Source organism: Corythoichthys intestinalis, chromosome 5, assembly GCF_030265065.1.
Source record: "Corythoichthys intestinalis isolate RoL2023-P3 chromosome 5, ASM3026506v1, whole genome shotgun sequence".
In the NCBI taxonomy this organism is placed as follows: Eukaryota; Metazoa; Chordata; class Actinopteri; order Syngnathiformes; family Syngnathidae; genus Corythoichthys; species Corythoichthys intestinalis.
This window is the reverse complement of record NC_080399.1, coordinates 33,489,119-33,512,174: the sequence shown is the minus strand read 5'-3', so window position 1 is coordinate 33,512,174 and position 23,056 is coordinate 33,489,119. Positions and strand designations below refer to the sequence as shown.

The 23,056-nt window shown below is 36.0% G+C and overlaps 3 protein-coding genes across 7 annotated transcripts in view; 2 read left to right on the top strand and 1 right to left on the bottom strand.

Annotated features, from left to right (window-relative positions):
- The window catches only part of apba2a (amyloid beta (A4) precursor protein-binding, family A, member 2a), a 27,966-nt gene extending 13,735 nt beyond the window's left edge, over positions 1-14,231 (top strand). For 3 of the 5 annotated variants that reach the window (XM_057837177.1, XM_057837174.1, XM_057837175.1), the window contains 5 exons: positions 223-402; positions 478-690; positions 955-1,074; positions 3,823-3,963; positions 12,393-14,231. In XM_057837177.1, coding sequence (XP_057693160.1) covers positions 223-402; positions 478-690; positions 955-1,074; positions 3,823-3,963; positions 12,393-12,464 — 726 coding nt within the window. In that variant the 3' untranslated portion in view covers positions 12,465-14,231. The remainder of the gene's footprint in view (positions 1-222; positions 403-477; positions 691-954; positions 1,075-3,822; positions 3,964-12,392) is intronic. The other 2 variants (XM_057837178.1, XM_057837176.1) reach the window with 2 other exon arrangements.
- On the bottom strand, positions 13,673-23,005 carry duox2 (dual oxidase 2). The gene is made up of 9 exons (XM_057837181.1): positions 22,930-23,005; positions 19,296-19,353; positions 19,059-19,225; positions 18,922-18,979; positions 17,893-18,027; positions 17,617-17,824; positions 17,332-17,546; positions 14,137-14,307; positions 13,673-14,030 (listed from the first exon to the last, which is right to left on the bottom strand). Exons 3-9 carry the CDS (start codon positions 19,203-19,205, stop codon positions 13,981-13,983), a joined length of 984 nt encoding a protein of 327 aa, XP_057693164.1. The 5' UTR covers positions 19,206-19,225; positions 19,296-19,353; positions 22,930-23,005; the 3' UTR covers positions 13,673-13,980.
- The window catches only part of duox (dual oxidase), a 33,391-nt gene continuing 33,276 nt past the window's right edge, over positions 22,942-23,056 (top strand). Inside the window, exon 1 of the mRNA XM_057837180.1 lies at positions 22,942-23,056. Coding sequence (XP_057693163.1) covers positions 22,978-23,056 — 79 coding nt within the window. The 5' untranslated portion in view covers positions 22,942-22,977.

The following is a 23,056-nucleotide window of genomic DNA, read 5'->3' as shown; positions in this document are numbered from 1 at the left end:
ACTTATTATTATAAGTATTCTTGTAAGTTAATTTTATTGCTAACACTGCGTTTTGGGGTCATCAACATGTTGTGCGCCCCCCCCCCCCCCCCCCCCCGCCCTAAAAGTCAAACTCCGCCTATGGTCCTGTCCAATACTTAGCACCAATGCGCTATACTGTATATGGTTGCGTAATGTTGTCAACTGTCATTTTTGCTGAGTCATATCCTGGCCTGCTCGTAGGCCCAGCTCATCGCACAGTCCATCGGGCAGGCCTTTAGCGTGGCCTACAGAGAGTTCCTGCGAGCCAATGGCATCAACCCGACAGACTTGAGTCAGAAACAATACAGTGACATCATCAACTCGCAGGAAATGTACCACGACGACCTCATCCATTTCTCAAACTCGGACAACTGTAAAGAGGTACATGCTGTAGGAGATTATCTTTCTAACTTTTATGTCGAAGAAGTCACTTGAACTCAATTTGATGTATTGTAGTTGTGCGTGGACAAGCAAAAAGGAGAGAACCTGGGGGTTGTGATTGTTGAGTCCGGCTGGGGCTCCATTCTCCCCACGGTCATCCTCGCCGGAATGCTGAACAGCGGCCCGGCGGCACGTTCTGGGAAACTCAGTGTTGGAGATCAGATCATGTCCATCAATGACACCAGCCTGGTGGGGCTTCCCCTTGCTACTTGTCAGGGCATCATCAAGGTACACCTCCCTAGTGACGCTGAAAACTCATTTGCTGCATTTGATGACGACAGGCGTCCAATCTGTTTTAACAGTTCAAATGACTTGGATGTCTATCATCGTCAATGGCAGCCAGTCAATTAATGTTTTACTATTGTTTACCTCAGACACTTTTTTGCAGTTATTTTAGTTCCCGAGTTTATTCTGTCTTTCATTGCTCTATTTGAGCACCAAGAATACTTAAATGCACTAATTACCTCTTGGGGCTTGTGTGGTTTCTTCCAGGGCCTGAAGAATCAGGTGAAAGTAAAAATGAGTATTGTGAGCTGCCCCCCTGTCACCACTGTCCTAATCAAGCGGCCTGATCTTAAGTTCCAGCTTGGTTTCAGTGTTCAAAATGGCATAGTGAGTGTCCAACAACAACAACAACAACAAAAAAATCCTTGATTTACCAGAAAAAAATTCTTTGGCTAATTTCTAGCTATTGATGACTTTTCATTGTCCTAATTTTTACCCTTTTATAATTTTTTTTTTTTTTTTTTCAATTAAATCAGGTAAATGACATGTAGCGCATTAATATTTGATGTCAATAGATCTTAATTACCAATTAAATGATTAATAATAGTACACCTGACAGGGTGGAAATTTTAATCCCAAATCAACCACAGCTCTGTTTAGCGGCAACTTTAAGGCAAGGCAAGGCAAATTTATTTATATAGCACAATTCAACACAAGGCAATTCAAAGTGCTTTACATCATATGAAGATCATAAAAATGACATTAAAATCAATAGAACGTAAAAACAAAGACAATCGAAATAGGAAATAAAATTATTCATAAAAATTGCATTTAATCACAAATAGAATAAAAAGAAAATAAAACAAATACCACTACTACTGCTAATAATTGAAATCAGCAATGAAGATAAGAATAGAAAACAAATAGATTGAAATATATAGACAGTTATGGATATGCAGTGCTAAACAAAAGCGTTTTTAGCCCTGATTTAAAGGAGCTAACAATTTGAGCATACTTCAGACCTTCAAGTAACTTGTTCCAGAGGTGAGGAGCATAATAACTAAATGCTGCCTCACCCTGCTTGGTTCTTGTTCTTGGAACATACAGGAGACCGGTTCCAGGCGACCTGAGGGGTCTAGAGGTTTCATAGGAACCTAACAAATCAAGCATGTATTTTGGTCCAAGGCAATTAAGTGTTTTGTAGACGAGCAGTAGTATTTTATAATCTATCCTTTGACTCACTGGAAGCCAGTGTAACGATTTAAAAACCGGTGTAATGTGGTCCAGTTTCTTTGTATTTGTGAGGACTCTGTCTGCAGCATTCTGTACTATCTGCAGCTTCCTGACTGATTTTTTTATCAAGACCTGTAAATATACCGTTGCAATAGTCCAATCTGCTGAAAATGAATGCATTCATAAGTTTTTCTATGTCTTGTTGAGTCAGAAGCCCCTTAATTCTGGCTATATCTTTTAGATGGTAATAAGCAGATTTAGTGACTGACTTTAGATGGCTATCAAATTTTAGGTTTGAGTCAATAATTACCCCAAGGTTTCTGACTTGATTTGTAGCTGTAAGTGACATTGTTCTAAGGTGTCTGCTTATCTTTGATCTTTCCTTTTTTGGCCCAAAAATGATCACTTCTGTCTTCTCCACATTTAACTGGAGAAAATTCTGGCTCATCCATTCATTGATTTGATGAATGCATTTACTCAGGGAGACTAAGGGACTATAATCATGTGGGGACACAAAAATGTAGAGTTGTGTGTCATCTGCTGAGGTGTGATGTCATACTGTTGCACAATCTGAGTTTGGGGAAGCCTATAAATGTTAAATAAGTGTGGTCCAAGAATTGACCCTTGAGGGACTCGACACGTGAATTTGGTTCGTTCTGACTGATGGTTTCCGATTGACACAAAGAAATCCCTATCATGTAAATAAAATGTGAACCACTGAAGAACAGAGTCAGTAAGCCCTACTCACTGTTCCAATCTGCTGAGTAGTATGTTGTAATCAACCGTGTCGAATGCGGCGCTGAGATCCAATAGTAGCAGAACAAATGATTTGCCTGCATCGGTATTCCAACGAATATCATTTTTTTTAGGACTTTGATAAGCACGGTCTCGGTGCTGTGTTGTGGCCGAAATTCAGACTGAAATGAGTTAAAAAGATTGTTTTGCATCATAAAAACCTGTATCTGTTCGAACACAACTCTCTCGATAATTTTCCCCAGGAATGTCAGATTTGAGGTTGAGGCATCCAGATTAGGTTTTTTTTAGAAGAGGTTTTATTACTGCAGTTTTTAAAGTCTGTGGAAACTCTCCTGTTTGGAGAGAAGTATTTATAATCTAAAGTACGGCTGGGATTATGCAATGAAAAACAGTTTTGAAAAAGGTTGATGGAAGGATGTCAAGGCAGCATGTTGTGGGCTTTAATTTTGACACAATTTCTGTTAAAGTAGCATAGTCCAAGAGGCTAAACTGTCTAAGATTACCGTGGGGGACATTTTCGGAGGCATTTTAAGACAATTAACTCTCCACACAAATACCATTTTATTCTATAAGTAGAACATTCGTATTTTTATCAAGACTTGTTGATTACTTTCTTCACAATAGCGTAACAGTTATGAGTAAAGCGTAAGTTAATGTGGTAAATTGAGTGATTGCATTTCCTGATTGTAACACAATGGGAAATGTTGGCGTTTTGTGTAGGTGAAAAATCTAACTAGCCAGCGCCGACACTCATTTAATAAAATCGAAAATTAATAAAATCTTTTTGATTTCTATTATATGGATTTATTAGCAGATACGTTTTTACTTTATGCATTTTTAAAGTCAAATATATGTTTATGTTTCTTTTATTGCTAATATGTCTAATTGAAACTGAAATTTTGCCTTGGGGACATAGGAAAAACAAGTGTATGTCAAACACAAAAGTAAGCACAATATATTTTTCCTGCATCTTGAGTCCCACTCCAAAACTTCGACCTACAATAAAAGCTTTTAATCATTAATATGTCATTTATTTTAAATACAATATGGGCATTTATATCCCAGGGACAAAAAATGTCCTGGAACTACCTGTTTGTTTCAGTGTTTTTCAAGATAGATTTCCTTGTTTTTTGTTTTTTTTTAAAGATCTGCAGCCTGATGCGAGGCGGGATCGCCGAGAGAGGCGGTGTTCGCGTCGGCCATCGAATCATAGAGATAAATGGTCAAAGCGTGGTTGCGATGCCGCACGAAAAAATTGTGCAGACCCTGTCCGTGTCAGTGGGTGAGGTAAGAGATCGTCATCTGGAGGAGGAAGCTGTGAGCACAAAAAGATTTTTCAGTCTTTATGCTCACATAAACAAACGGGTTGCTTGCAGCATTCGAACATCTGCTCACTGCCATCTGCTCCACACAGAGCACGGCATAGTCATAGTTTAAAAAAATAAATAAAATAAAATAGACGCTTTATCATTCATTCTTATTTAAAACAAAATCTTGAACATTTTTATCTTTTGAAAAATGGTTGGGCACTATCCAGTTCATAAAAGGTAAACTAATGTATTCTTTAATGTAATTTTTTCATCAAATTCATCTCATAAATAATGTAGCAAACTTTTTGTGCTCTCTTTTTGATTAATTATTAACTTCACAACATATTTAAACTAGACATTTAAAGTGAAGCAGATGTGCTATCCGCTGAATCAGTGTTTCTTGAATGACATTAGGTGATTTTAAATGAATTTTAGCTTTAATTTTTCATAGAAAGCTCCTGTAAAGTGAAATGAGTTCTAAATTTGCTTGGGGAAGAGTGTCGTTAACCTGGAAATTTTTTATGACGTAAAAAAAAAAAAAAAAAAGTATTTTGTATAAAATGGGGTTCTGTACATGTCTGAGACCACTTTGAATTTAACTGAAGAGGTCTAACAGGTTTGGGCATGTGTGTAAATATATATATATATATATATATATATATATATATATATATATATATATATATATATATATATATATATATATATATATATATATATATATATATATTTGGCAGTGTATCAAATACTTGTTCTCCCCACCGTATGTATGTATATATATGGCGGAAAACACTGATATGAAGTGATTTTAAGTTCCACTCTGAGACCCCCAATTTGGCCAACTTTCAAAATTGTCTGATATGCATGTTTGATACATCATTGGAAAGCTTAAAAACTCAATTTTGTGGTGGAAGAAAAATTTTGAACAGGAGGGCATTTAAAAATAAATAAATAAACAGCGAAACCCTATTTGGAGGTGAGACCACACAAGAGCAGAATTAAAGACGCCACGACTTTAACGAGATATTATCACCTACTTACAGTGGGGCAAATAAGTATTTAGTCAACCACTAATTATGCAAGTTCTCCCACTTGAAAATATTAGAGAGGTCTGTAATTGTCAACATGGGTAAACCTCAACCATGAGAGACAGAGTGTGGAAACCCACCCCCCCCCCCCCCCCAGAAAATCACATTGTTTGATTTTTAAAGAATTTATTTGCAAATCATGGTGGAAAATAAGTATTTGGTCTATACCAAAAGTTTATCTCAACAATTTGTTATGTACCCTTTGTTGGCAATAAGGGAGGCCAAACGTTTTCTGTAACTCTTCATAAGCTTTTCACACACTGATGCTGGTATTTTGGCCCTTTCCTCCATGCAGATCTCCTCTAGAGCAGTGATGTTTTGGGGCTACCGTTGGGCAACACGGACTTTCAACTCCCTCCTCACCCCTTGACGTCAAAATGATAACAAGAACGGTGAGCAAAAATCCCAGAACCACACGGGGGGACCTAGTGAATGATCTACAGAGAGCTGGGACCACAGTAACAAAGGCTACTATCAGTAACACAATGTGCCGCCAGGGACTCAAATCCTGCACTGCCAGACGTGTCCCCCTGCTGAAGAAAGTACACATCCAGGCCTGTCTGCGGTTCGCTGGAGAGCATTTGGATGATCCAGAAGAGGACTGGGAGAATGTGTTATGGTCAGATGAAACCAAAATAGAACTTTTTGGTAGAAACACAGGTTCTCGTGCTTGGAGGAAAAAGAATACTGAATTGCACCATACCCACTGTGAAGCATGGGGGTGGAAACATCATGCTTTGGGGCTGTTTTTCTGAAAAGGGACCAGGACAACTGATCTGTGTAAAGGAAAGAATGAATGGGTCCATGTATCGAGAGATTTTGAGTGAAAATCTCCTTCCATCAGCAAGGGCATTGAAGATGAGACATGGCTGGGTCTTTCAGCATGACAATGATCCCAAACACACAGCCAGGGCAACAAAGAACTGGCTTCGTAAGAAGCATTTCAAGGTCCTGGAGTGGCCAAGCCAGTCTCCAGATCTCAACCCTGTAGAAAATCTGTGGAGGGAGTTGAAAGTCCGTGTTGCCCAACGACAGCCCCAAAACATCACTGCTCTAGAGGAGTTCTACATGGAGGAATGGGCCAAAATACCAGTAACAGTGTGTGAAAAGCTTATGAAGAGTTACAGAAAACGTTTGGCCTCTGTTATTGCCAGCAAAGGGTACATAACAAAGTATTGAGATGAACTTTTGGTATTGACCAAATACTTATTTTCCACCATGATTTGCAAACAAATTCTTTAAAAATCAAGCAATGTGATTTTCTGTTTTTTTTTTCCACATTTTGTCGCTCATGGTTGAGGTTTACCCATGTTGACAATTACAGGCCTCTCTAATATTTTCAAGTGGGAGAACTTGCACAATTAGTGGTTGACTAAATACTTATTTGCCCCACTGTATGTATGGCCATATATAGATGTGTATACACATATACTGTATATATAATATGTGTATGTATCTTAAACTATGCATTATCCTGGTCATATGATAGGTTGTTGGTAGGCTGGCTGGTTTAGCAGATGGAAAGGAAAAACATTCTCCATGATTGTGCTGGATCACATCGCATATCAACAATTCCAGGAAATGTGGATGATAACCCCACATCAGTGGGAGTAGAAAAAACAAGCAAACCAATGTTACAAATGTGGGAAAGAAAGTCACATCTAGTGTGAGTGTCCAAAATTGACAAACTGATAAGCGTTACCGCGCAACAGTTTAACAAATTGAACTAGAAACTGCAATTTCGGGAGAAATTACACCTGGGTCTTTCCTCTGTGGAGATCCAGATCTTAGCCCCACTTAAGTCTATCAATAGAATGGACAATAATGCCAGTCAATGGCATTAAACAAAGTAAACGCCATTAGAAATGATTGGGAGAATTGGACGTCCATGTCCGTCAATGGCAGCACCCTCCATAAGCGTCAATGCAATCGGGGATATTTGAATTTCAAAAATCATATAAAGAAAAAATATAAACATTTCTAAGTGACAGACAGCTACATACAATATATTATTAATTGTTATCATTACCAATGTTTTTTTTTGTTTTTTTTTAGGAATTAGTGAAGTTGTAAATTAATAAAATATGAATAAAAACCGAAACACTCTGGTTATAGCCTCCAATCTTTTTTTTTTTAAATGTAAATTCCATAGTATTATACTCATTGCCGGCCCGTGACAACAATAAAGGTCCAATTCATTTAAACTTGGGGGACTGTCTGAATGTTCATCTTTCGGTATCAGTGACAGGACTCGACGTCCAATCCATTCTGACAGCGATCATTCTCTCCCTGTCAAAATTGATTGGACGTCAAGCACCATCAATTGCAGCCAATAAGTTAAACGAGTGCCCTATAAAGGGTTAAGATGTGCTGTATGTTCCAAGGTTATTTGGGAACTTATTCTCAGCGGGAGCAACAGTTCAGTTCAGGAAAGCTTACTGCTACACACAATGAAAAAGTGGGACTCATATGGGAATAGGAACAAGGAGTTGAAGAACTTTATCAGCTGGATATGGAAAGAAATCTACCCACCTTTAATAGTGAGTCACCAGCAGTGAAACTGTGGCGGCACTAATGCATGTTCTCAATTCTCAGGCTTTGGGTGTGAGACACACACATTTCAGGCCATTCTCACACCCTATACCATTTGCGTTTGAACTTTTGACACCAAGTACCACCTTGAGAAATATCTGGTTCTCCAAGTTCCACCAGGATGATCAACATTGAACTACAGTTTCTTTGTAGGCCCAAGCGGTCACAATTTACTCAAATACTACTTCAGTATTCTTAAATGTGAATTATATACAGAGGTGGGTAGAGTAGCCAAAAATTTTACTCAAGTAAAATTAGGGTTACTTATAAATAATATTACTCAAGTAAAAGTAAATGCATTCTTCTAAAAGTTTACTTAAGTACAAATAATAAATGTCTTTGTTGAAAAGAATACTCAAGTCGTGGATAAAATTGTAAGTAATTGCTCACAATGTCTGATTTTCAAAAAAACAATAGTATTTTTTTTTTATATATCAGCACAACCTCCTCTATATGAACTCTTATTATCATACTGTACTATAATTATTACATTACCATATTGGGCTACAAATTTGACGCACAAGTCATTGAATTCAGACCAGAACAACACTATGAAACATCACCTGTCCAAAGAGCTTGAGTGCCACCTACTGGAGAAAATACATTGTTACCTCTAAATGGTATAATGGAAACGTGGTTAGTTCTACAACGTCTCATGGTGAAACTGAGACAGCCACTGTCAGCACCTCTAGCAAAAAAAGAAAAAAATAAATATGTTGAATAAAGAGGAAAAAAGTAATGACTCTAGCATGGCCCAAAGTAGCGGAGTAAGAGTAGTGTGTTTTTCTTCACAAATCTACGGTCCTCAAGTAAAAGTAAAAAGTATTGTGTGGCAAAACTGCGGGCTGTCAAATGATTAAAATTATGAATCAAGTTAATCAAAGCTTAAAAATTGATTAATCGTAATTAATCGCAATTCAAACCATCTCTAAAATATGCCATATTTTTCCTGTAAATTACTGTTAGAATGGAACGATAAGACTCAAGATTTTGTATTTGTTTATTATAACAATAAATCCACAAGATGGCATTAAAACCTTATTAACATTCTTTCTGTTAAAGGGATCCATGGATAAAAAGACTTATAGTTCTTACAGGAGAAATGTTAGTACAAGTTATAGTAATTTTATATTAACGCCCCTCTTAATGTTTTCGTTTTTATAAAATTTGTAAAATTTTCAATCAAAAAATAAACTAGTAGCTCGCCATTGTTGACGTCGCCGAGCAGGATGTCACATGGGCTCCCTACCGTTCTTCAACAGTGTCTTTAACTACATAAGGTAGTGATTGAAATACACCACAGTGTCAATGGCGAGTTTTTTAATTAATTAGAGATCTAGCCAAGAGTGCGTTTGACGATTGACGTCGTAATTTCCGGGTTCATTGTACCTTACGTTCATTTGAGTGTTGGCTTCACAACGTACGAGACTTCTGATAGTTTGTATATTGTGACTAAATATTGCCGTCCAGTGTATTTGTTAATCTAAACGAAATGTTTGAATAGAGTTTGACCAAAGTCTGAGTAATTTTTATGTGTATTTTGCATAGCTATTTTGATTGGGAATGCCTGTTCACTTTGCATTGTTGTTTAACTGTGTGAGAATAGGGCCTCATTAATACAGATTGAAGCGCTTTTCTTTTTGTGGAAATTATTGTTTTGAGAGAAAGGAATATTATTTTTGTTGTGCTTTCACTAAATGATACCTATGTTTGTTGTGAAGGAGTTGCCGAAGCTTATGCCCATAAATGGCGCGGTCCAATGAACGCCTGTGTCCACTCGCCTTTCTATGCCTCTTATTATGTGCAAAAAACGGCGTCATTGTAATCTGTTTGAGGCAATGCATAAGCAGGTCATTCCACGCATGCGTTAAATGCGTCAAATATTTTAACGCATTTGAATTTTAATATTTTATTTTAAATTAATTACCGCCCGTTAACGCAATAAACCTGACAGCACTAATATATATATATATATATATATAATATGTATATATATATTAGGGCTGTCAAAATTATCGCGATAACGCGCGGTAATTAATTTTTTTTCATTAATCACGTTAAAATATTTGACGCAATTAACGCACATGTCCCGCTCAGACAGTATTCTGCCTTTTGGTAAGCTTTACAGCAAGGCTTATTGTGCTGTCTAACAGCGAACTCTTGTGGTCGCTTTGCGACATGGTTTATTTTTTTCTTGCCATTTCAATATGGCTGCACGTCGTCTCGGGCTGACGCCCACGTTGTAATGTTGTGCTTATATGATCCTTGAAGAAGATTTGTCCGTAAGTATGGTTGTTGTAAAGAATGTACATATTATGTTAGTAAGCGAAATGTTCTATTTTTTTGTATGAGACGCTCTTTGTTTATGTTTAGTGAACCTGTATAGCGTGCTAAGCTAACGTTGTTGCTAATGCAATGCTTGTGTACTTTTTTTTTGGTAGTTTTATGACGGTCTAAAGAGGACAATGGTTTGAGGCTATTTTATTAATAAATCAGATGAAAAAGGAAGAAGTCTGATTATTATGGCATTGTTCACTAGCTGCCTAGCTTTGGAAAAAGTAGACGCTTCGGAGTGAAGACAGCATAGACAGATTTAAATGACAGTAGAGTGAAATGCCCACTACAGTCCTTATGTACCGTATGTTGAATGTACAGTGGGGAGAACAAGTACTTGATCAAATACTTGTTCTCCCCACTGTATATATCCATCTTGTGTCTTATCTTTCCATTCCAACAATTTATTTTACAGAATATATATATATAATTTACAGAAAAATATGGCATATTTTATAGATGGTTTGAATTGCGATTAATTGCGATTAATTACGATTAATTAATTTTTAAGCTGTAATTAACTCGATTAAAATTTTTAATTGTTTGACAGCCCTAATATATATATAAAATTTTTAATCGAGTTAATTACAGCTTAAAAATTAATTAATCGTAATTAATCGCAATTAATCGCAATTCAAACCATCTATAAAATATGCCATATTTTTCTATAAATTATTGTTGGAATGGAAAGATAAGACACAAGATGGATATATACATTCAACACACGGTACATAAGTACTGTATTTCTTTATTATAACAATAAATCAAGATGGCATTACCATTATTAACATTCTGTTAAAGCGATCCATGGATAGAAAGACTTGGAGTTGTTAAAAGATAAATGTTAGTACAAGTTATAGAAATTTTATATTAAAACCCCTTTTCATGTTTTCGTTTTGATAAAATTTGTAAAAATTTCAATCAAAAAATAAACTTGTAGGCCGCCATTGTTGATGTCAATAATTACTTACACAATGCTCATGGGTGCTGACGCCTTTAAAATCAGTCCCACCTAAGCGCCAGCAGAGGGCGCCAAAACTCCGAAAAACACAACAAGTACACATTTGACTGTGCTGTCATTTTAATCTGTTTGAGCATTTGTGCGTTAATTGCGTCAAATATTTTAACGTGATTAATTTTAAAAAATTAATTACCGCTCGTTAACGCGATAATTTTGACAGCCCTATATATATATACACACACAGTGTATCCAGTGTATATATGTATACATTTATAAATAAAACTCAACATAAATAAGTATAGCAAATGTATTATATACACAGTCAAATGTAAATTATAATTTAAAATATGTTTGAAACCAACCATTCTTAATTAATTGCAAATGTATTTTCATAATTTAAATTCAACAGAACTGTACTTAACAGATGAACTTGGGTTTTACAGTAATTGTACCAATGAATGACGCTGTTCCTCGTTAATGTATATGTATGAATGGAAACATCAGTTAGCTTCCTGAATTTTAATGTTGCATAATTGTCTGTGAACGCTCAAAAGCTTCGGTAGGCTAAAGCTAAACCCACAGTAATCATAGAAATCTACACTGTCCCTACTGTGAAACACAGAGGAGGCTGTTGTATGGAGGACCAGGAGTGCAAAAATTAAATAAATAAATACACAGTTAAATTATTAAATGTATCATTAAGATGCTTCTATTTCCATATTATATATTTCAATTGTTATTTATATATTTCAATTTATATTTACTTATTCCAGTTTTAATTTATTTCATTTTTTATTCATTTATTTCAATTTATATTTAATTATTTCAACATTTATTGCCACTTTTATTTATTTCAACATTTACTTATTCATTCCAATATATTTATCTATTTTTTTCAACATTAATTTTTTTCAATGTTTATTTCTTCATTTATTTTAATTTCTTTATTTCACTTTTTATTTATTTCATTCTTGCACTCTTGTTCCCCTTGTACAGCATGAAATAATTTTATCTGTCAATGGCTCGTCAAACTCAGTGGGCGGGCGTGAACTAGGCGGGGTTTGAGTTGAGCGAGTCAAGCTATTGCTCCTTTCTTCCCAACATGGCAGCAATTGCTGAGGTTCTGCATGAGCTCTCTCGCGATAAACTGCTGTGTTTTGTAAGCCACGTGCTCAGGGTCTGAATTTCCTGCGTCAACGTTTTCTGCTAAGTCTAACATGTTCATTATTAAATCCTGAGAAGGCTTTATTTTATCTAATTGTGTATTTATTATTTAATTTTTGCACTCCTGGTGTTTCATACTGTTATGTTCTGGTGCTCCTGTAATGTGAGAAATATATGTTCTGTGTAGTGGTGTAGCAGATTAAAATCAAGTAATGATGAATGTTTCTCAAAAAAACACTAACACCGTATTCTTTCCGTCTGTGTCAGATCAACATGAAGACGATGCCCGCCGTGATGTTCCGACTCCTCACAGGGCAGGAGACGCCCTCCTACATATAAAGAGGCAGCATTGATTAGTGATGAGCAAAGTTTTATTTTTCTATCATTTTAATCATTTGGGGGCTCTTGTTGCATTCTGTAAAGACTCATTTCAGGTTTAATCTTGAATTACGTTGTCATAATGGCCTTATTAAGTGAATTCTGTAGTGCTGTGTGTGAGTGTGGAAGAGAAGTAGCTTTATGGTCATATTTATTTTCCTATGAAAAGAAGTGCATTTATATTTTAGTTAGTCATTTTTATAGTGTCTATGTAATTCTAATGTAAATACTCCAGGTTACTCAAGGACTGGATTGAGAGGGCCATATTACTCGTACAGTATATGCATGGTAAAATGACAAATTCCTGACCAGAATTCATGCTAATCTATTTCCTAAGTATTACACATGCACTGTCTTACGCTACGTAAAGCCACTAGACTATGTGTTTTATGGAGACGCTGAAGGCCAAAGACACCCCTTCAATTTCAAATGCAGTTTTAAGAGCTAACCTTTACAAGAGCGTATAAGAATGTACTTTATGGAATGAATGTAATAATGTACCACAAATAATAGAATCTCACTGCTTAATTCTTGTCCTTTGCTTTTTCTTTTATTCCGCTGCTGCCACTTAAAGCATACAAGCTGACATGTCAACAAACACATTTTTATGTTATTTTTAGCTCTTTTCCTCATTAGACTGCAGTTCAGGAACCGGCAGTCACAGATGTTGATATAACACTTGAATTTTTATAATCCAACATACCGCACTGGCCCGAATAAAAGACGGCCCCAATTATAAGACGACTCCCCCTTTTTCATGCCTAAGTTTGAAAAAAGACTTTTTGAACACCAAATTAATTTTTGTACAGAAAATAATTACAGTACATCTGAAACAAATGATTATAACAATATATTTGAGAGAAAAAGCATGTTATTTTGCCACATTCTAATCTTAATATCTGAACATTTAAATATGTAAACTAAAGTGCAATCACATTCGTAAATGAATGGCTTCTGGTTTTTTAAAATGTAAATAAACCAATCTATTGTGCTAAAACAACAAAATTGCAATAACTGCATTAACCATCAAAGTGAATGAAGTCTAACTAACTGCAGTCTTGAAACAAATCTGAATAAGGAAAAACATTGCAATAAAATAATGCAAACTGGTTGAACTTGAGAGTAGCTGAGATTTGTCATGACAGAACATCGCTTCAATGATATCTGGGGCCATCAAGCGTCGTGAATGAGTATAATGTCTAGACCCCCACTTTTTCAGCTTATTTCAATGCAAAAAACACTGTCTTTATATTCAGGCCAATACGGGTATATTTTTTTTAACATCCAGTGAAAATGATAATATGGACCAATGCTAAACTAGAAAGAAATAATAAAGTTGTGTGTTTATTAACACTACAGTGCATGGATTCCATACAAAATATTTTTGTTCTTACAAATACAGTGCATTTAAACGCCTACCCACTAAATACATAGAACAACAACAATTGACATTCTCTGTAACAAATTCAGTAAATCTTCAAGTCTTGAGCACAAAAATTTGAGAGAAGGAAGGAGTCAGACATGCTCCTGAAGGGGGAAAAAAAAGGTTGTTAATCCAAACAATCGTTGATTCATTTTTTTCGCATCGATGTGACATCATCAAACATTTATGTACTCACCATTGCAAATGTACCTGGTGAGACTGTCACATGATCAAGGATGGCTGAATTCAGGTATGTTTCCCCATAAGACACGTCCTCATCTTCACAGGTTTCCATACCCACACTGAAAGCCTCTTTTATCTTCTCAGGTACCAAAAAGTTCATCATCACAACTACAACTCCGATGATAGTACACAGTGCACCTGTGAAGGATTTGAGTTCATAAAAATCTGACAAAAGTAATGAAATCCAAAAGCAAGAGCTTTGTTACCATTTAAAACTTTCTTTGATAGCAAAAGACTTCCACTAAAAGTACATTGGTGTATATTGTTGTTAAAAGGTATTTTTATATGATTAGCTGCCTTTGACGGCAATAGATCTGTTGTAAAAATTAACGGTTTTTACACTGGCCACACAGTAATTTTGGCATATCAATGCTTACAACACTGAAACTAAGGAAACAGATCAACAACTTTCCTACTGTTGTAACCGCTATAAATGCTTTTTCATAAATGAACTCATTGGCTGCGAGTGACAGCGAAAGTGCTGTCAGTCCCTCTCAATCAAAATGGATTGGACATCTATCGCCATCAATGGCACTGAAACATGATCGTCCCAGTTTAAATGGATATGATGTCTATCAATGACAGTGAATGAGTTGATGTACTGTAAATTTTATTTCAAATTTTTCTGTGTCTCGTGTACATCACAGGGGTCAAACTGGCGGACGGGGAAACATTTTGTGTGGCCCACAAAATTAAATCACGTTTATTGCTAAATTTATCTAAAATTTTAGTAGTCCATGATTAAAGATTAAGGGCTCACAAATAAGAGGAATTTTTGGCCCCCCGCCCATTTTTTCTCCCAAAATTATAAATAAATATTGGGGATTATAATGTTTATAATTATAAATAAATATTGGGGATTATAATGTTTGAAAATTATAATAATAGCATTTTTTTCCCTTTTTTAATTAATAAACAAAAAGTAAAATACTGTGTTTTACTTTTTAATTAAATAAATTAAATAACTGTCTCTGATGAAGGCGGAAGTAGTGTCCGAAACATCAGGTAATTAAAACAACCTAAAACTAATGTATGTGATAAAAGAAAAAAACTATAAGTGTAGAAAAAAAAAAACTCAATACAACTAAATTAATTTTTTTTTTTTTTTAAAGATCTGCTGTATGTAATGTTTTTCCCTGTGATGTTTTAATTCAATCTGAAAATGAAAAAGAACGTTTACCATTTGCCCTCTTTTTGTTTTTTTAAAACAGAAAAATAAAAATAAATAAATTAAAAAACATTATTTAAATTAGAATAAATAAAACAATTACACCCTCCCCGTTTTTTTTAAGTTAGGCTTTATATATGTATATATATATATATATATATATATATATATATATACAGTGGGGAGAACAAGTATTTGATACACTCACAAATCACAATGGGAAAACCCATTGGCAGTGTATCAAATACTTGTTCTCCCCACTATATATATATATAATACAGTGTATCACAAAAGTGAGTATACCCCTCGCATTTCTGCAAATATTTAAGTTAGGGGTGTCAAACGATTAATTTTTTTAATCGAGTTAATTACAGCTTAAAAATTAATTAATCGTAATTAATCGCAATTAATCGCAATTCAAACCATCTATAAAATATGCCATATTTTTCTGTGAATTATATATATATTCTGTAAAATAAATTGTTGGAATGGAAAGATAAGACACAAGATGGATATATACATTCAACATACGGTACATAAGGACTGTAGTGGGCATTTCACTCTACTGTCATTTAAATCTGTCTATGTTGTCCTCACTCCGAAGCGTCTACTTTTTCCAAAGCTAGACAGCTAGTGAACGACGCCTTAATAATCAGACTTCTTCCTTTTTCATCTGATTTATTAATAAAATGGCCTCAAACCATTGTCCTCTTTAGACCGTTTACGTAAAACTACAAAAAAAAGTAAACAAGCATTGCATTAGCAACAACGTTAGCTTAGCACGCTATACAGGTTGACTAAACATAAACAAAAAGCGTCTCATACAAAAAAATATAACATTTCGCTTATTAACATAATATGTACATTCTTTACAACAACCATACTTACGGACAAATGTCTTCCAAGGATCATATAAGCACAACAGAGACGTCGTGCAGCCATATTGAACTGGCAAGAAAAAAATAAACCATGTCGCAAAGCGACCACAAGAGTTCGCTGTTAGACAGCACAAAACACCTTACTGTAAAACTTACCAAAAGGCAGAATACTGTCTGAGAGGGACATGTGCGTTAATTGCGTCAAATATTTTAACGTGATTAATTAAAAAAAATAATTACCGCGCGTTAACGCGTTAATTTTGACAGCCCTGATTTAAGTATATCTTTTCATGGGACAACACTGACAAAACCACACTTTGACACAATGAAAAGTAGTCTGTGTGCAGCTTATATAAGAGTTAATTTATTTTCCGCTCAAAATAACTCAAAATATAGCCATAGCCATTAATATGTAAACCCCTGGCAACAAAACTGAGTACACCCCATAGAAACTACGTACATCCCTAAATGTCCAAATTGAGAACTGCTTGTCATTTTCCCTCCAAAATGTCATGTGACTCGTTACAGGAGTGCTGTCAGCATTGCTGCAGAGATTGAAGAGGTGGGGGGTAAGCCTGTTAGTGCTCAGCCCATACGCCACACTCAACATCAAATTGGTGTGCATGGCTGTCACCCCAGGAGGAAGCCTCTTCAGAAGACGATAAACAAGAAAGCCCGCCCGTCTCATCAGACCATAGGACATGGTTCCAGTAATCCATGTGCTTTGTTGACATGTCTTCAGCAAACCGTTTGCGGGCTTTCTCTTGAGTTATTTTGAGGGGAAAATAAATTAACTCTATCATATAAACTGCACACAGACTACTTTTCAATGTGTCAAAGTGTCATTTTGTCAGTGTTGTTCCATGAAAAGATATTCTTAAATATCTGCAGAAATGCGAGGGGTGTACTCACTTTGTGATGTATATATGATGTATACATATGTGTATATATATATATATATACACACACACATATATACTGTATTTCACTGCCATTGACTGTGTTAGACATCCAACCCAAATTATAAAATGGATTGAATGTCTTGTGCTGTCAATGGCAGCCAAAAATTAATTATAAGGGTTCTCCAACTTCATGGCAAGTGAATGAGTTAGTTACCGGTAGCTAGAGCCAGCCAGAAGGAAAGGCTGTACTCGGCTTCAAAAGAAGCTTTCCCAATTGAGAAAATGCACTGTGGCGCATTCTTGACGGCAGTGAAAGCGGCTGTAGAGATAAAGATGAAGGCACCTGTAGCCAACATCATGTAGCCGGCATATAAAATGACTGGCATGGAGAGAAGGACATTGGCCAGCATCCAGCAGCAGAATGCCGACCTGGTTGGAGAGTTGAGTTAATTTCTCCCACATTCAATAATTAGGACACCACAAGTTCATATTTCCATACCAGAGAGTCGCAGATGCGTATCGCCCAGAGTGTCTGTAGTGAAAGATGAGGCCGCACGGGCTGTTGACTGTGAATTTTTCAGCAATGTAGAGGATGGGGTTCGGAAGCCCTTTCTCCAATGCTGCCTTATACTCCTCTTCGATAGTATCGTGCCAGGTGAACATCTCATTGTAGTCGATTGTCTCATTCAACTGGATTACAGGATTCCCTATAGAGCACAAAAATGAAGGGTTTAGAGGTTTTTCAGCATAGTGACACAAAATCTGCTAAACTCACCTTTGAGTGTGACATTAATGCCATACAAGCCAACATGTAGGCCGATGTCGGCGTGAACCACCGCATTGCTGAAAGACTTGTAGGTGGCATTTGTGGTCATACGGGCCTCGGCCCAGTTGTCAGCAAAGTTGAGTGCTGCAGAAAAAAATGAGATTGCTGCTGAATTTTTAAATTTATTTATTTAAAACCACGTTTTAGTGCGATAGAGGTCCCATACGATCATCACCAGCCCCTGCCAGTCAGATTAAAATGGGCATCTGTCGCTTTCATGGCAGACAATGACTCAAGACCTAATTTGCGCCAATAAATTGAAGAGTACTAAGAAATCGGTTATGAGGTGTACTTAGAAATATCGTGCCAATGCTATGCAATATGTGCTGTATTTTTTTAGATCTAGTTTCCAACCCCTGGTCGCTCTATCCAAGACTGCAGCCAGCTACACACACAGCCATATAAAAACGAGTGCTAGTTGTCACCCTTCCCAGGATGATGATAGATGCCCAATCGTGTGGCGTCCAATCATGCTTCTGCTGTAAATTTAAATGAGTTTATCACTAACAGATTTCCAATAAATTTCCTTTGCAAGTGAATTCAGTCAGATGATACCGGTTTAGTGAAAGCTACACATTTGACTCACATTCAAAGTGTTCCAGCATTAAAAAAGATTAAGGTTCGAAAAAAGGACTTTGAGACAGGACTAAATTTAGTAGTTTTCTTCTGCAGAAAATTAATTGATCGGTTTTCTTAAAGCACTGCTTCTTGTGGAATTCAGTAGTTTGGAAAGAAAGATTTGTGAATTTTCAATCTTTTTTTAAAGAAAACTAATGCACATGTGGTTTATTGACATTGTGTTCAATATTTTAAAATACAACACGATAGATCGGAATGTTAAAGGTTCATGCTGTCATGAAAGAAAATCTTTATGGTAAAAATCGAGATTGACAATGTAGGCTTTTAGAAAAATCGGTGATCAGCCATAAAATTGTGATCGGTGCACTCCTATAGTTAAGACTCTCACAGTAAACTCACCAACGATGACAGCACCGATAAATAAGCTCAAAACGATCCTCAACAGCCAGAACAGCCGCTAAATCCAAAGAAAAAGTGAGAAGGGTCTGAAGATGAGGATTTTAAGAATTGGGACTAATTTGAGAGGTTTCACTCACCGGTTTTCCTCGAATGCCGGGCAGAATGAGTAGTAGACAAAGCGCCGTGACAAGGAAGCACACAATAACTGTGAGCAAGTGGCCACTGAAGATGAAGGAAGTCCTTCTCATATTGTAGAATGGATAAATATCATCGTAGAAAGTCATGGCAGCTTCAGCTTTTGTGACTGCGGACAGAATCGAACACACGTGTTACAAGGAGATGGGCTATGATGAGGAAAAAAATAAAAGACAAACCTGAATCTTGCAGGTGGAGGATTGAAGGTGCAAATGTGACTCATGAGGAAGCATACACCTGTTTTATACACCAGGAAAAGATGGTTTGACTGTCAAAAGTGGGAAAGGGTGTGATACAGCGCAAATAGCCGGCCCCATTTTGGGAATTCCAAGTCACATGGTTTTGATATTCACTGTGTCTCAACCTGCTGCACTCACTACTTTTCAACCTCCACACTGGGTAAGCATGACTCTTTCATCTATGAATACAGCACTGTATATTGCCATGCTTAGGAAGTATATGTTTGAGATCAGATCGTTATTAGGTGTAGTATAGATAATTTTGGTCAGGTGGTAAAATGTGAGAATTTAAATGTAAGATATGTACCTTTCACCTATGGTAATTTAACCGTTTATAGAACACTCATTTCGCCACAAGACATCCAATCCTTCTTGACTTGGAGAGGATCACAGCAAGTACTCCAAGTTTAAATGAATTGGACGTGTAGTGTTGTCAATGGCAGGCAATAAGTTAATAGTAAATATTCTCTCTCTTTTATTTTCTAAATGTTTAAATTTAGGCCCATTATTTTTTATTATATATTTAAAAAAGGAAAATGCTGTCGTAATTTTCTTATATATTTAAAATTTTTAAACGCTTAAATTAAAAAGATAAAACTTCAATTATTCTCTTTATTAATTTAAAATGTTTGTTGAATTAATGTTTAAAAATGTTATTCTTTATCAATACAATTTTATTGATTATCAACTATAAAGTGTTATTGAGTGCCACATCTTTTTACTTTTTTATTCATTTCGGGGAAAAAAATCAATTTGTATATATATATGTATATATATACTGTATGTATGTATATATATATATATATATATATATATATATATATATATATTAGGGCTGTCAAACGATTACAATTTTTAATCGAGTTAATTACAGCTTAAAAATTAATTAATCGTTATTAATTGCAATTAATCGCAATTCAAACCATCTATAAAATATGCCATATTTTTGTGTAAATTACTGTTGGAATGGAAAGATAAGACACAAGATGGATATATATATTCAACATACGGTACATAAGGGCTATTTGTTTATTGTAACAATAAATCAACAAGTTGGCATTAACATTATTAACATTCTGTTAAAGCGATCCATGGATAGAAAGACTTGTAGTTCTTAAAAGAAAAATGTTAGTACAAGTTATAAAAATTTTATATTAAAACCCTCTTAATGTTTTCGTTTTCATAAAATTTATAAAATTTTCAATGAAAAAATAAACTAGTAGCCCGCCATTGTTGATGTCAATAATTACTTACACAATGCTGATGGGTGCTGATGCCTATAAAATCAGTCGCACCCAAGCGCCAGTGAGGGCGGCAAAACTCCATAAAACACAACAAGTGAGCGTTTCACTGTGTACTGTCATTTAAATCTGAGCGGGGCATCTGCGTTAATTGCGTCAAATATTTTAACATTATTAATTTAAAAAAAATTAATTAACGCCCGTTAACGTGATAATTTTGACAGCCCTAATATATATATATATATATATACAGGGGCGGACTGGGACTAAAAAGCAGCCCTGGACTTTGACTCAGCCCAGCCCATAAGAATCGCTATACGAAGGGAAACACAGACCCCATAGGGGGGTCCGGGAACATGCCCCTCCCGGGAGAATTTTTTTTTTTTTTTTTTTACATTTTATTGTAAAATGCACCAATTTCGTGCACTTTGAGAGAAAAATGAAGAAAATGTGTCTAGACTGTGACTGTCTGACTACGGGCGCTCAAAGTACTGCAAGGCTGAACTGGAGTTGGATTCATTTTCTGTACTAGCTCTATGATCAACCTGAATAAACAAATGAAAGAATTTATTTTTCAAAGCAAGTTTTATGTATCCAATTGATTATAATATATCTCTATAGATCTCTGTCTATAAAATGACTTCATTGTTTATGCCATAATTCAGTGGTCTCCAAACTATTCCACATAGGGCTGCGGCGGGCGCAGGATTTCATTCCAACAAAACAAGACAAAACCTCTGCACCAATCTGGTGTCTTACAAGTGTAATCAGTTGATTGCAGTCAGGTGCTGCTTGTTTTAGCAGAAACTTCATTGGTTAAACTGTCGGTACTCGATCGGTTAAAACAAAAACCAGGCCCCACAGCGGCCCTTGAGGACCGGTTTGGAGACCCCTGCCATAATTAATCTTGCCATACAAATAATAAATTTCAATGAAAATACAATACACATTTCAAGACAAATCCTGTATACATAAACTTCATTGGAAAGTATTAACCAGAAAACAAAACGATATATAAATGATTAATAATGTATATAACATCAATTTAACTACCTAAACTTTAAAGTAAAACCATTCATTTTATTAATATTTTGTTATATTTCTTCTGAATTAATATTGCTATGCTGCGTGTGCATACATTGTTTTACGGCTAAAATATTTTTTCTTAGGAGAGGGATAGTAGGACTAGCATACTGTAACTTGACACGATTGCAAACGGGTACATCGACTAGCTGGCACTAAACCTTTAATTGTCATTTATTTGATTTAAAATGTAGCTACCTGATGGATAACAATTGCCAGTTTACAGAGCAAGTAACCCTCTTCATCCCAATTTACTTGCCCTGCGCTTGTCTGGGGAACTTCCAACAGTTTATCGTTGCCCCCTCCCTCTTCTTTTCTCTCTCCCAGCACCGTCTGCACGTCAGAGCGGCTGCAGCTCCCTCTCACCATCGCCGGGAGCTGAGCTGTTGTTACCCGACGTGGCCGTTGCAGCCAGACTGCTGCTTGCGAAAATATTTGTCGATTTATGACATTTTAATGCTTCACTCTCCAGTTTCTTTAATTTTTTCTCTCTAACCTTCTCCGCGCCACCCTGCTCTTTTCAGTTTTTTGCCACCATCATTCATATTGTGCATTAACACTCGTCGCTATTTTGCTTCCACAAGGAAGGAACCAATGAAGGCTTATGGGGGGCCTATGGGGAAAGGCTGCTCTGTGCTTTCGTCGTTCCTAGTCTATCAGATTGGCGGTGAAAAACCAGGCGCATTGCTGCCACCTGTCGGATTGGATGCGAACTGTCGATAATCAGAGGATAGGGGGGATAAAAACAGTGATGCATAATGAATGGCGGCCGCCGGCCGTCCAGGGCACCGGCCGTTCTGTGATCCTCCAGAACCCACAGATTACCAGTCCGCCCCTGTATATATATATATATACATACATACTTACAGTAGGCTTTATATCAGAAGATGAATGAATGAATGATATTGATAATGAATGTTTTTTTTTTTTTACAGAATAAACGTGAAAATTATTATGTTGCATAGAATCTACTAAATATTATATAGCTTGAAAATGTGACCATGCTCAACATTTTTTCATTTTGACACAACAGAGAAAATTAGTTTAAAAAAACAGTACAATACAATGTAGTAATGGGGGAAAACAGAGGTAGAGGTTTTTTTTTTTATGACATCCCAGTTGCAACACTTACCTGACATTGATTTAAAAAAAAAAAAAAAAAAAAAAATGGTTACCAATGTGCAAGGAAGTTCCACACAAATAATCCCATAGGAGATACAGGCATATAAATGTCTTCACTTTCACTTCACCTGAACTTTTCAGAAGTCCTCCACGGCTCTTGCTTGCAAACTGAGCTCATGAGTCTCTCTGCATCAATGGATTTGCGTAAACAGCTTTGGAGTGTTTCTTCATTGTTTGCTTTGCTGTTCATTATCG

What these genes read in the sequence shown, in the direction of transcription:
- duox2 (XM_057837181.1), bottom strand. Translation starts at nt 19,205, where the DNA reads ATGACTTTCTACGATGATATTTATCCATTCTACAATATGAGAAGGACT. An exon ending in CCGGCATTCGAGGAAAACCG is followed by an intron (nt 18,980 to 19,058) that starts GTGAGTGAAACC and finishes CTTTGGATTTAG; the next exon opens with CGGCTGTTCTGGCTGTTGAG. An exon ending in TCATGTGACAGTCTCACCAG is followed by an intron (nt 14,031 to 14,136) that starts GTACATTTGCAA and finishes TTCCCCCTTCAG; the next exon opens with GAGCATGTCTGACTCCTTCC.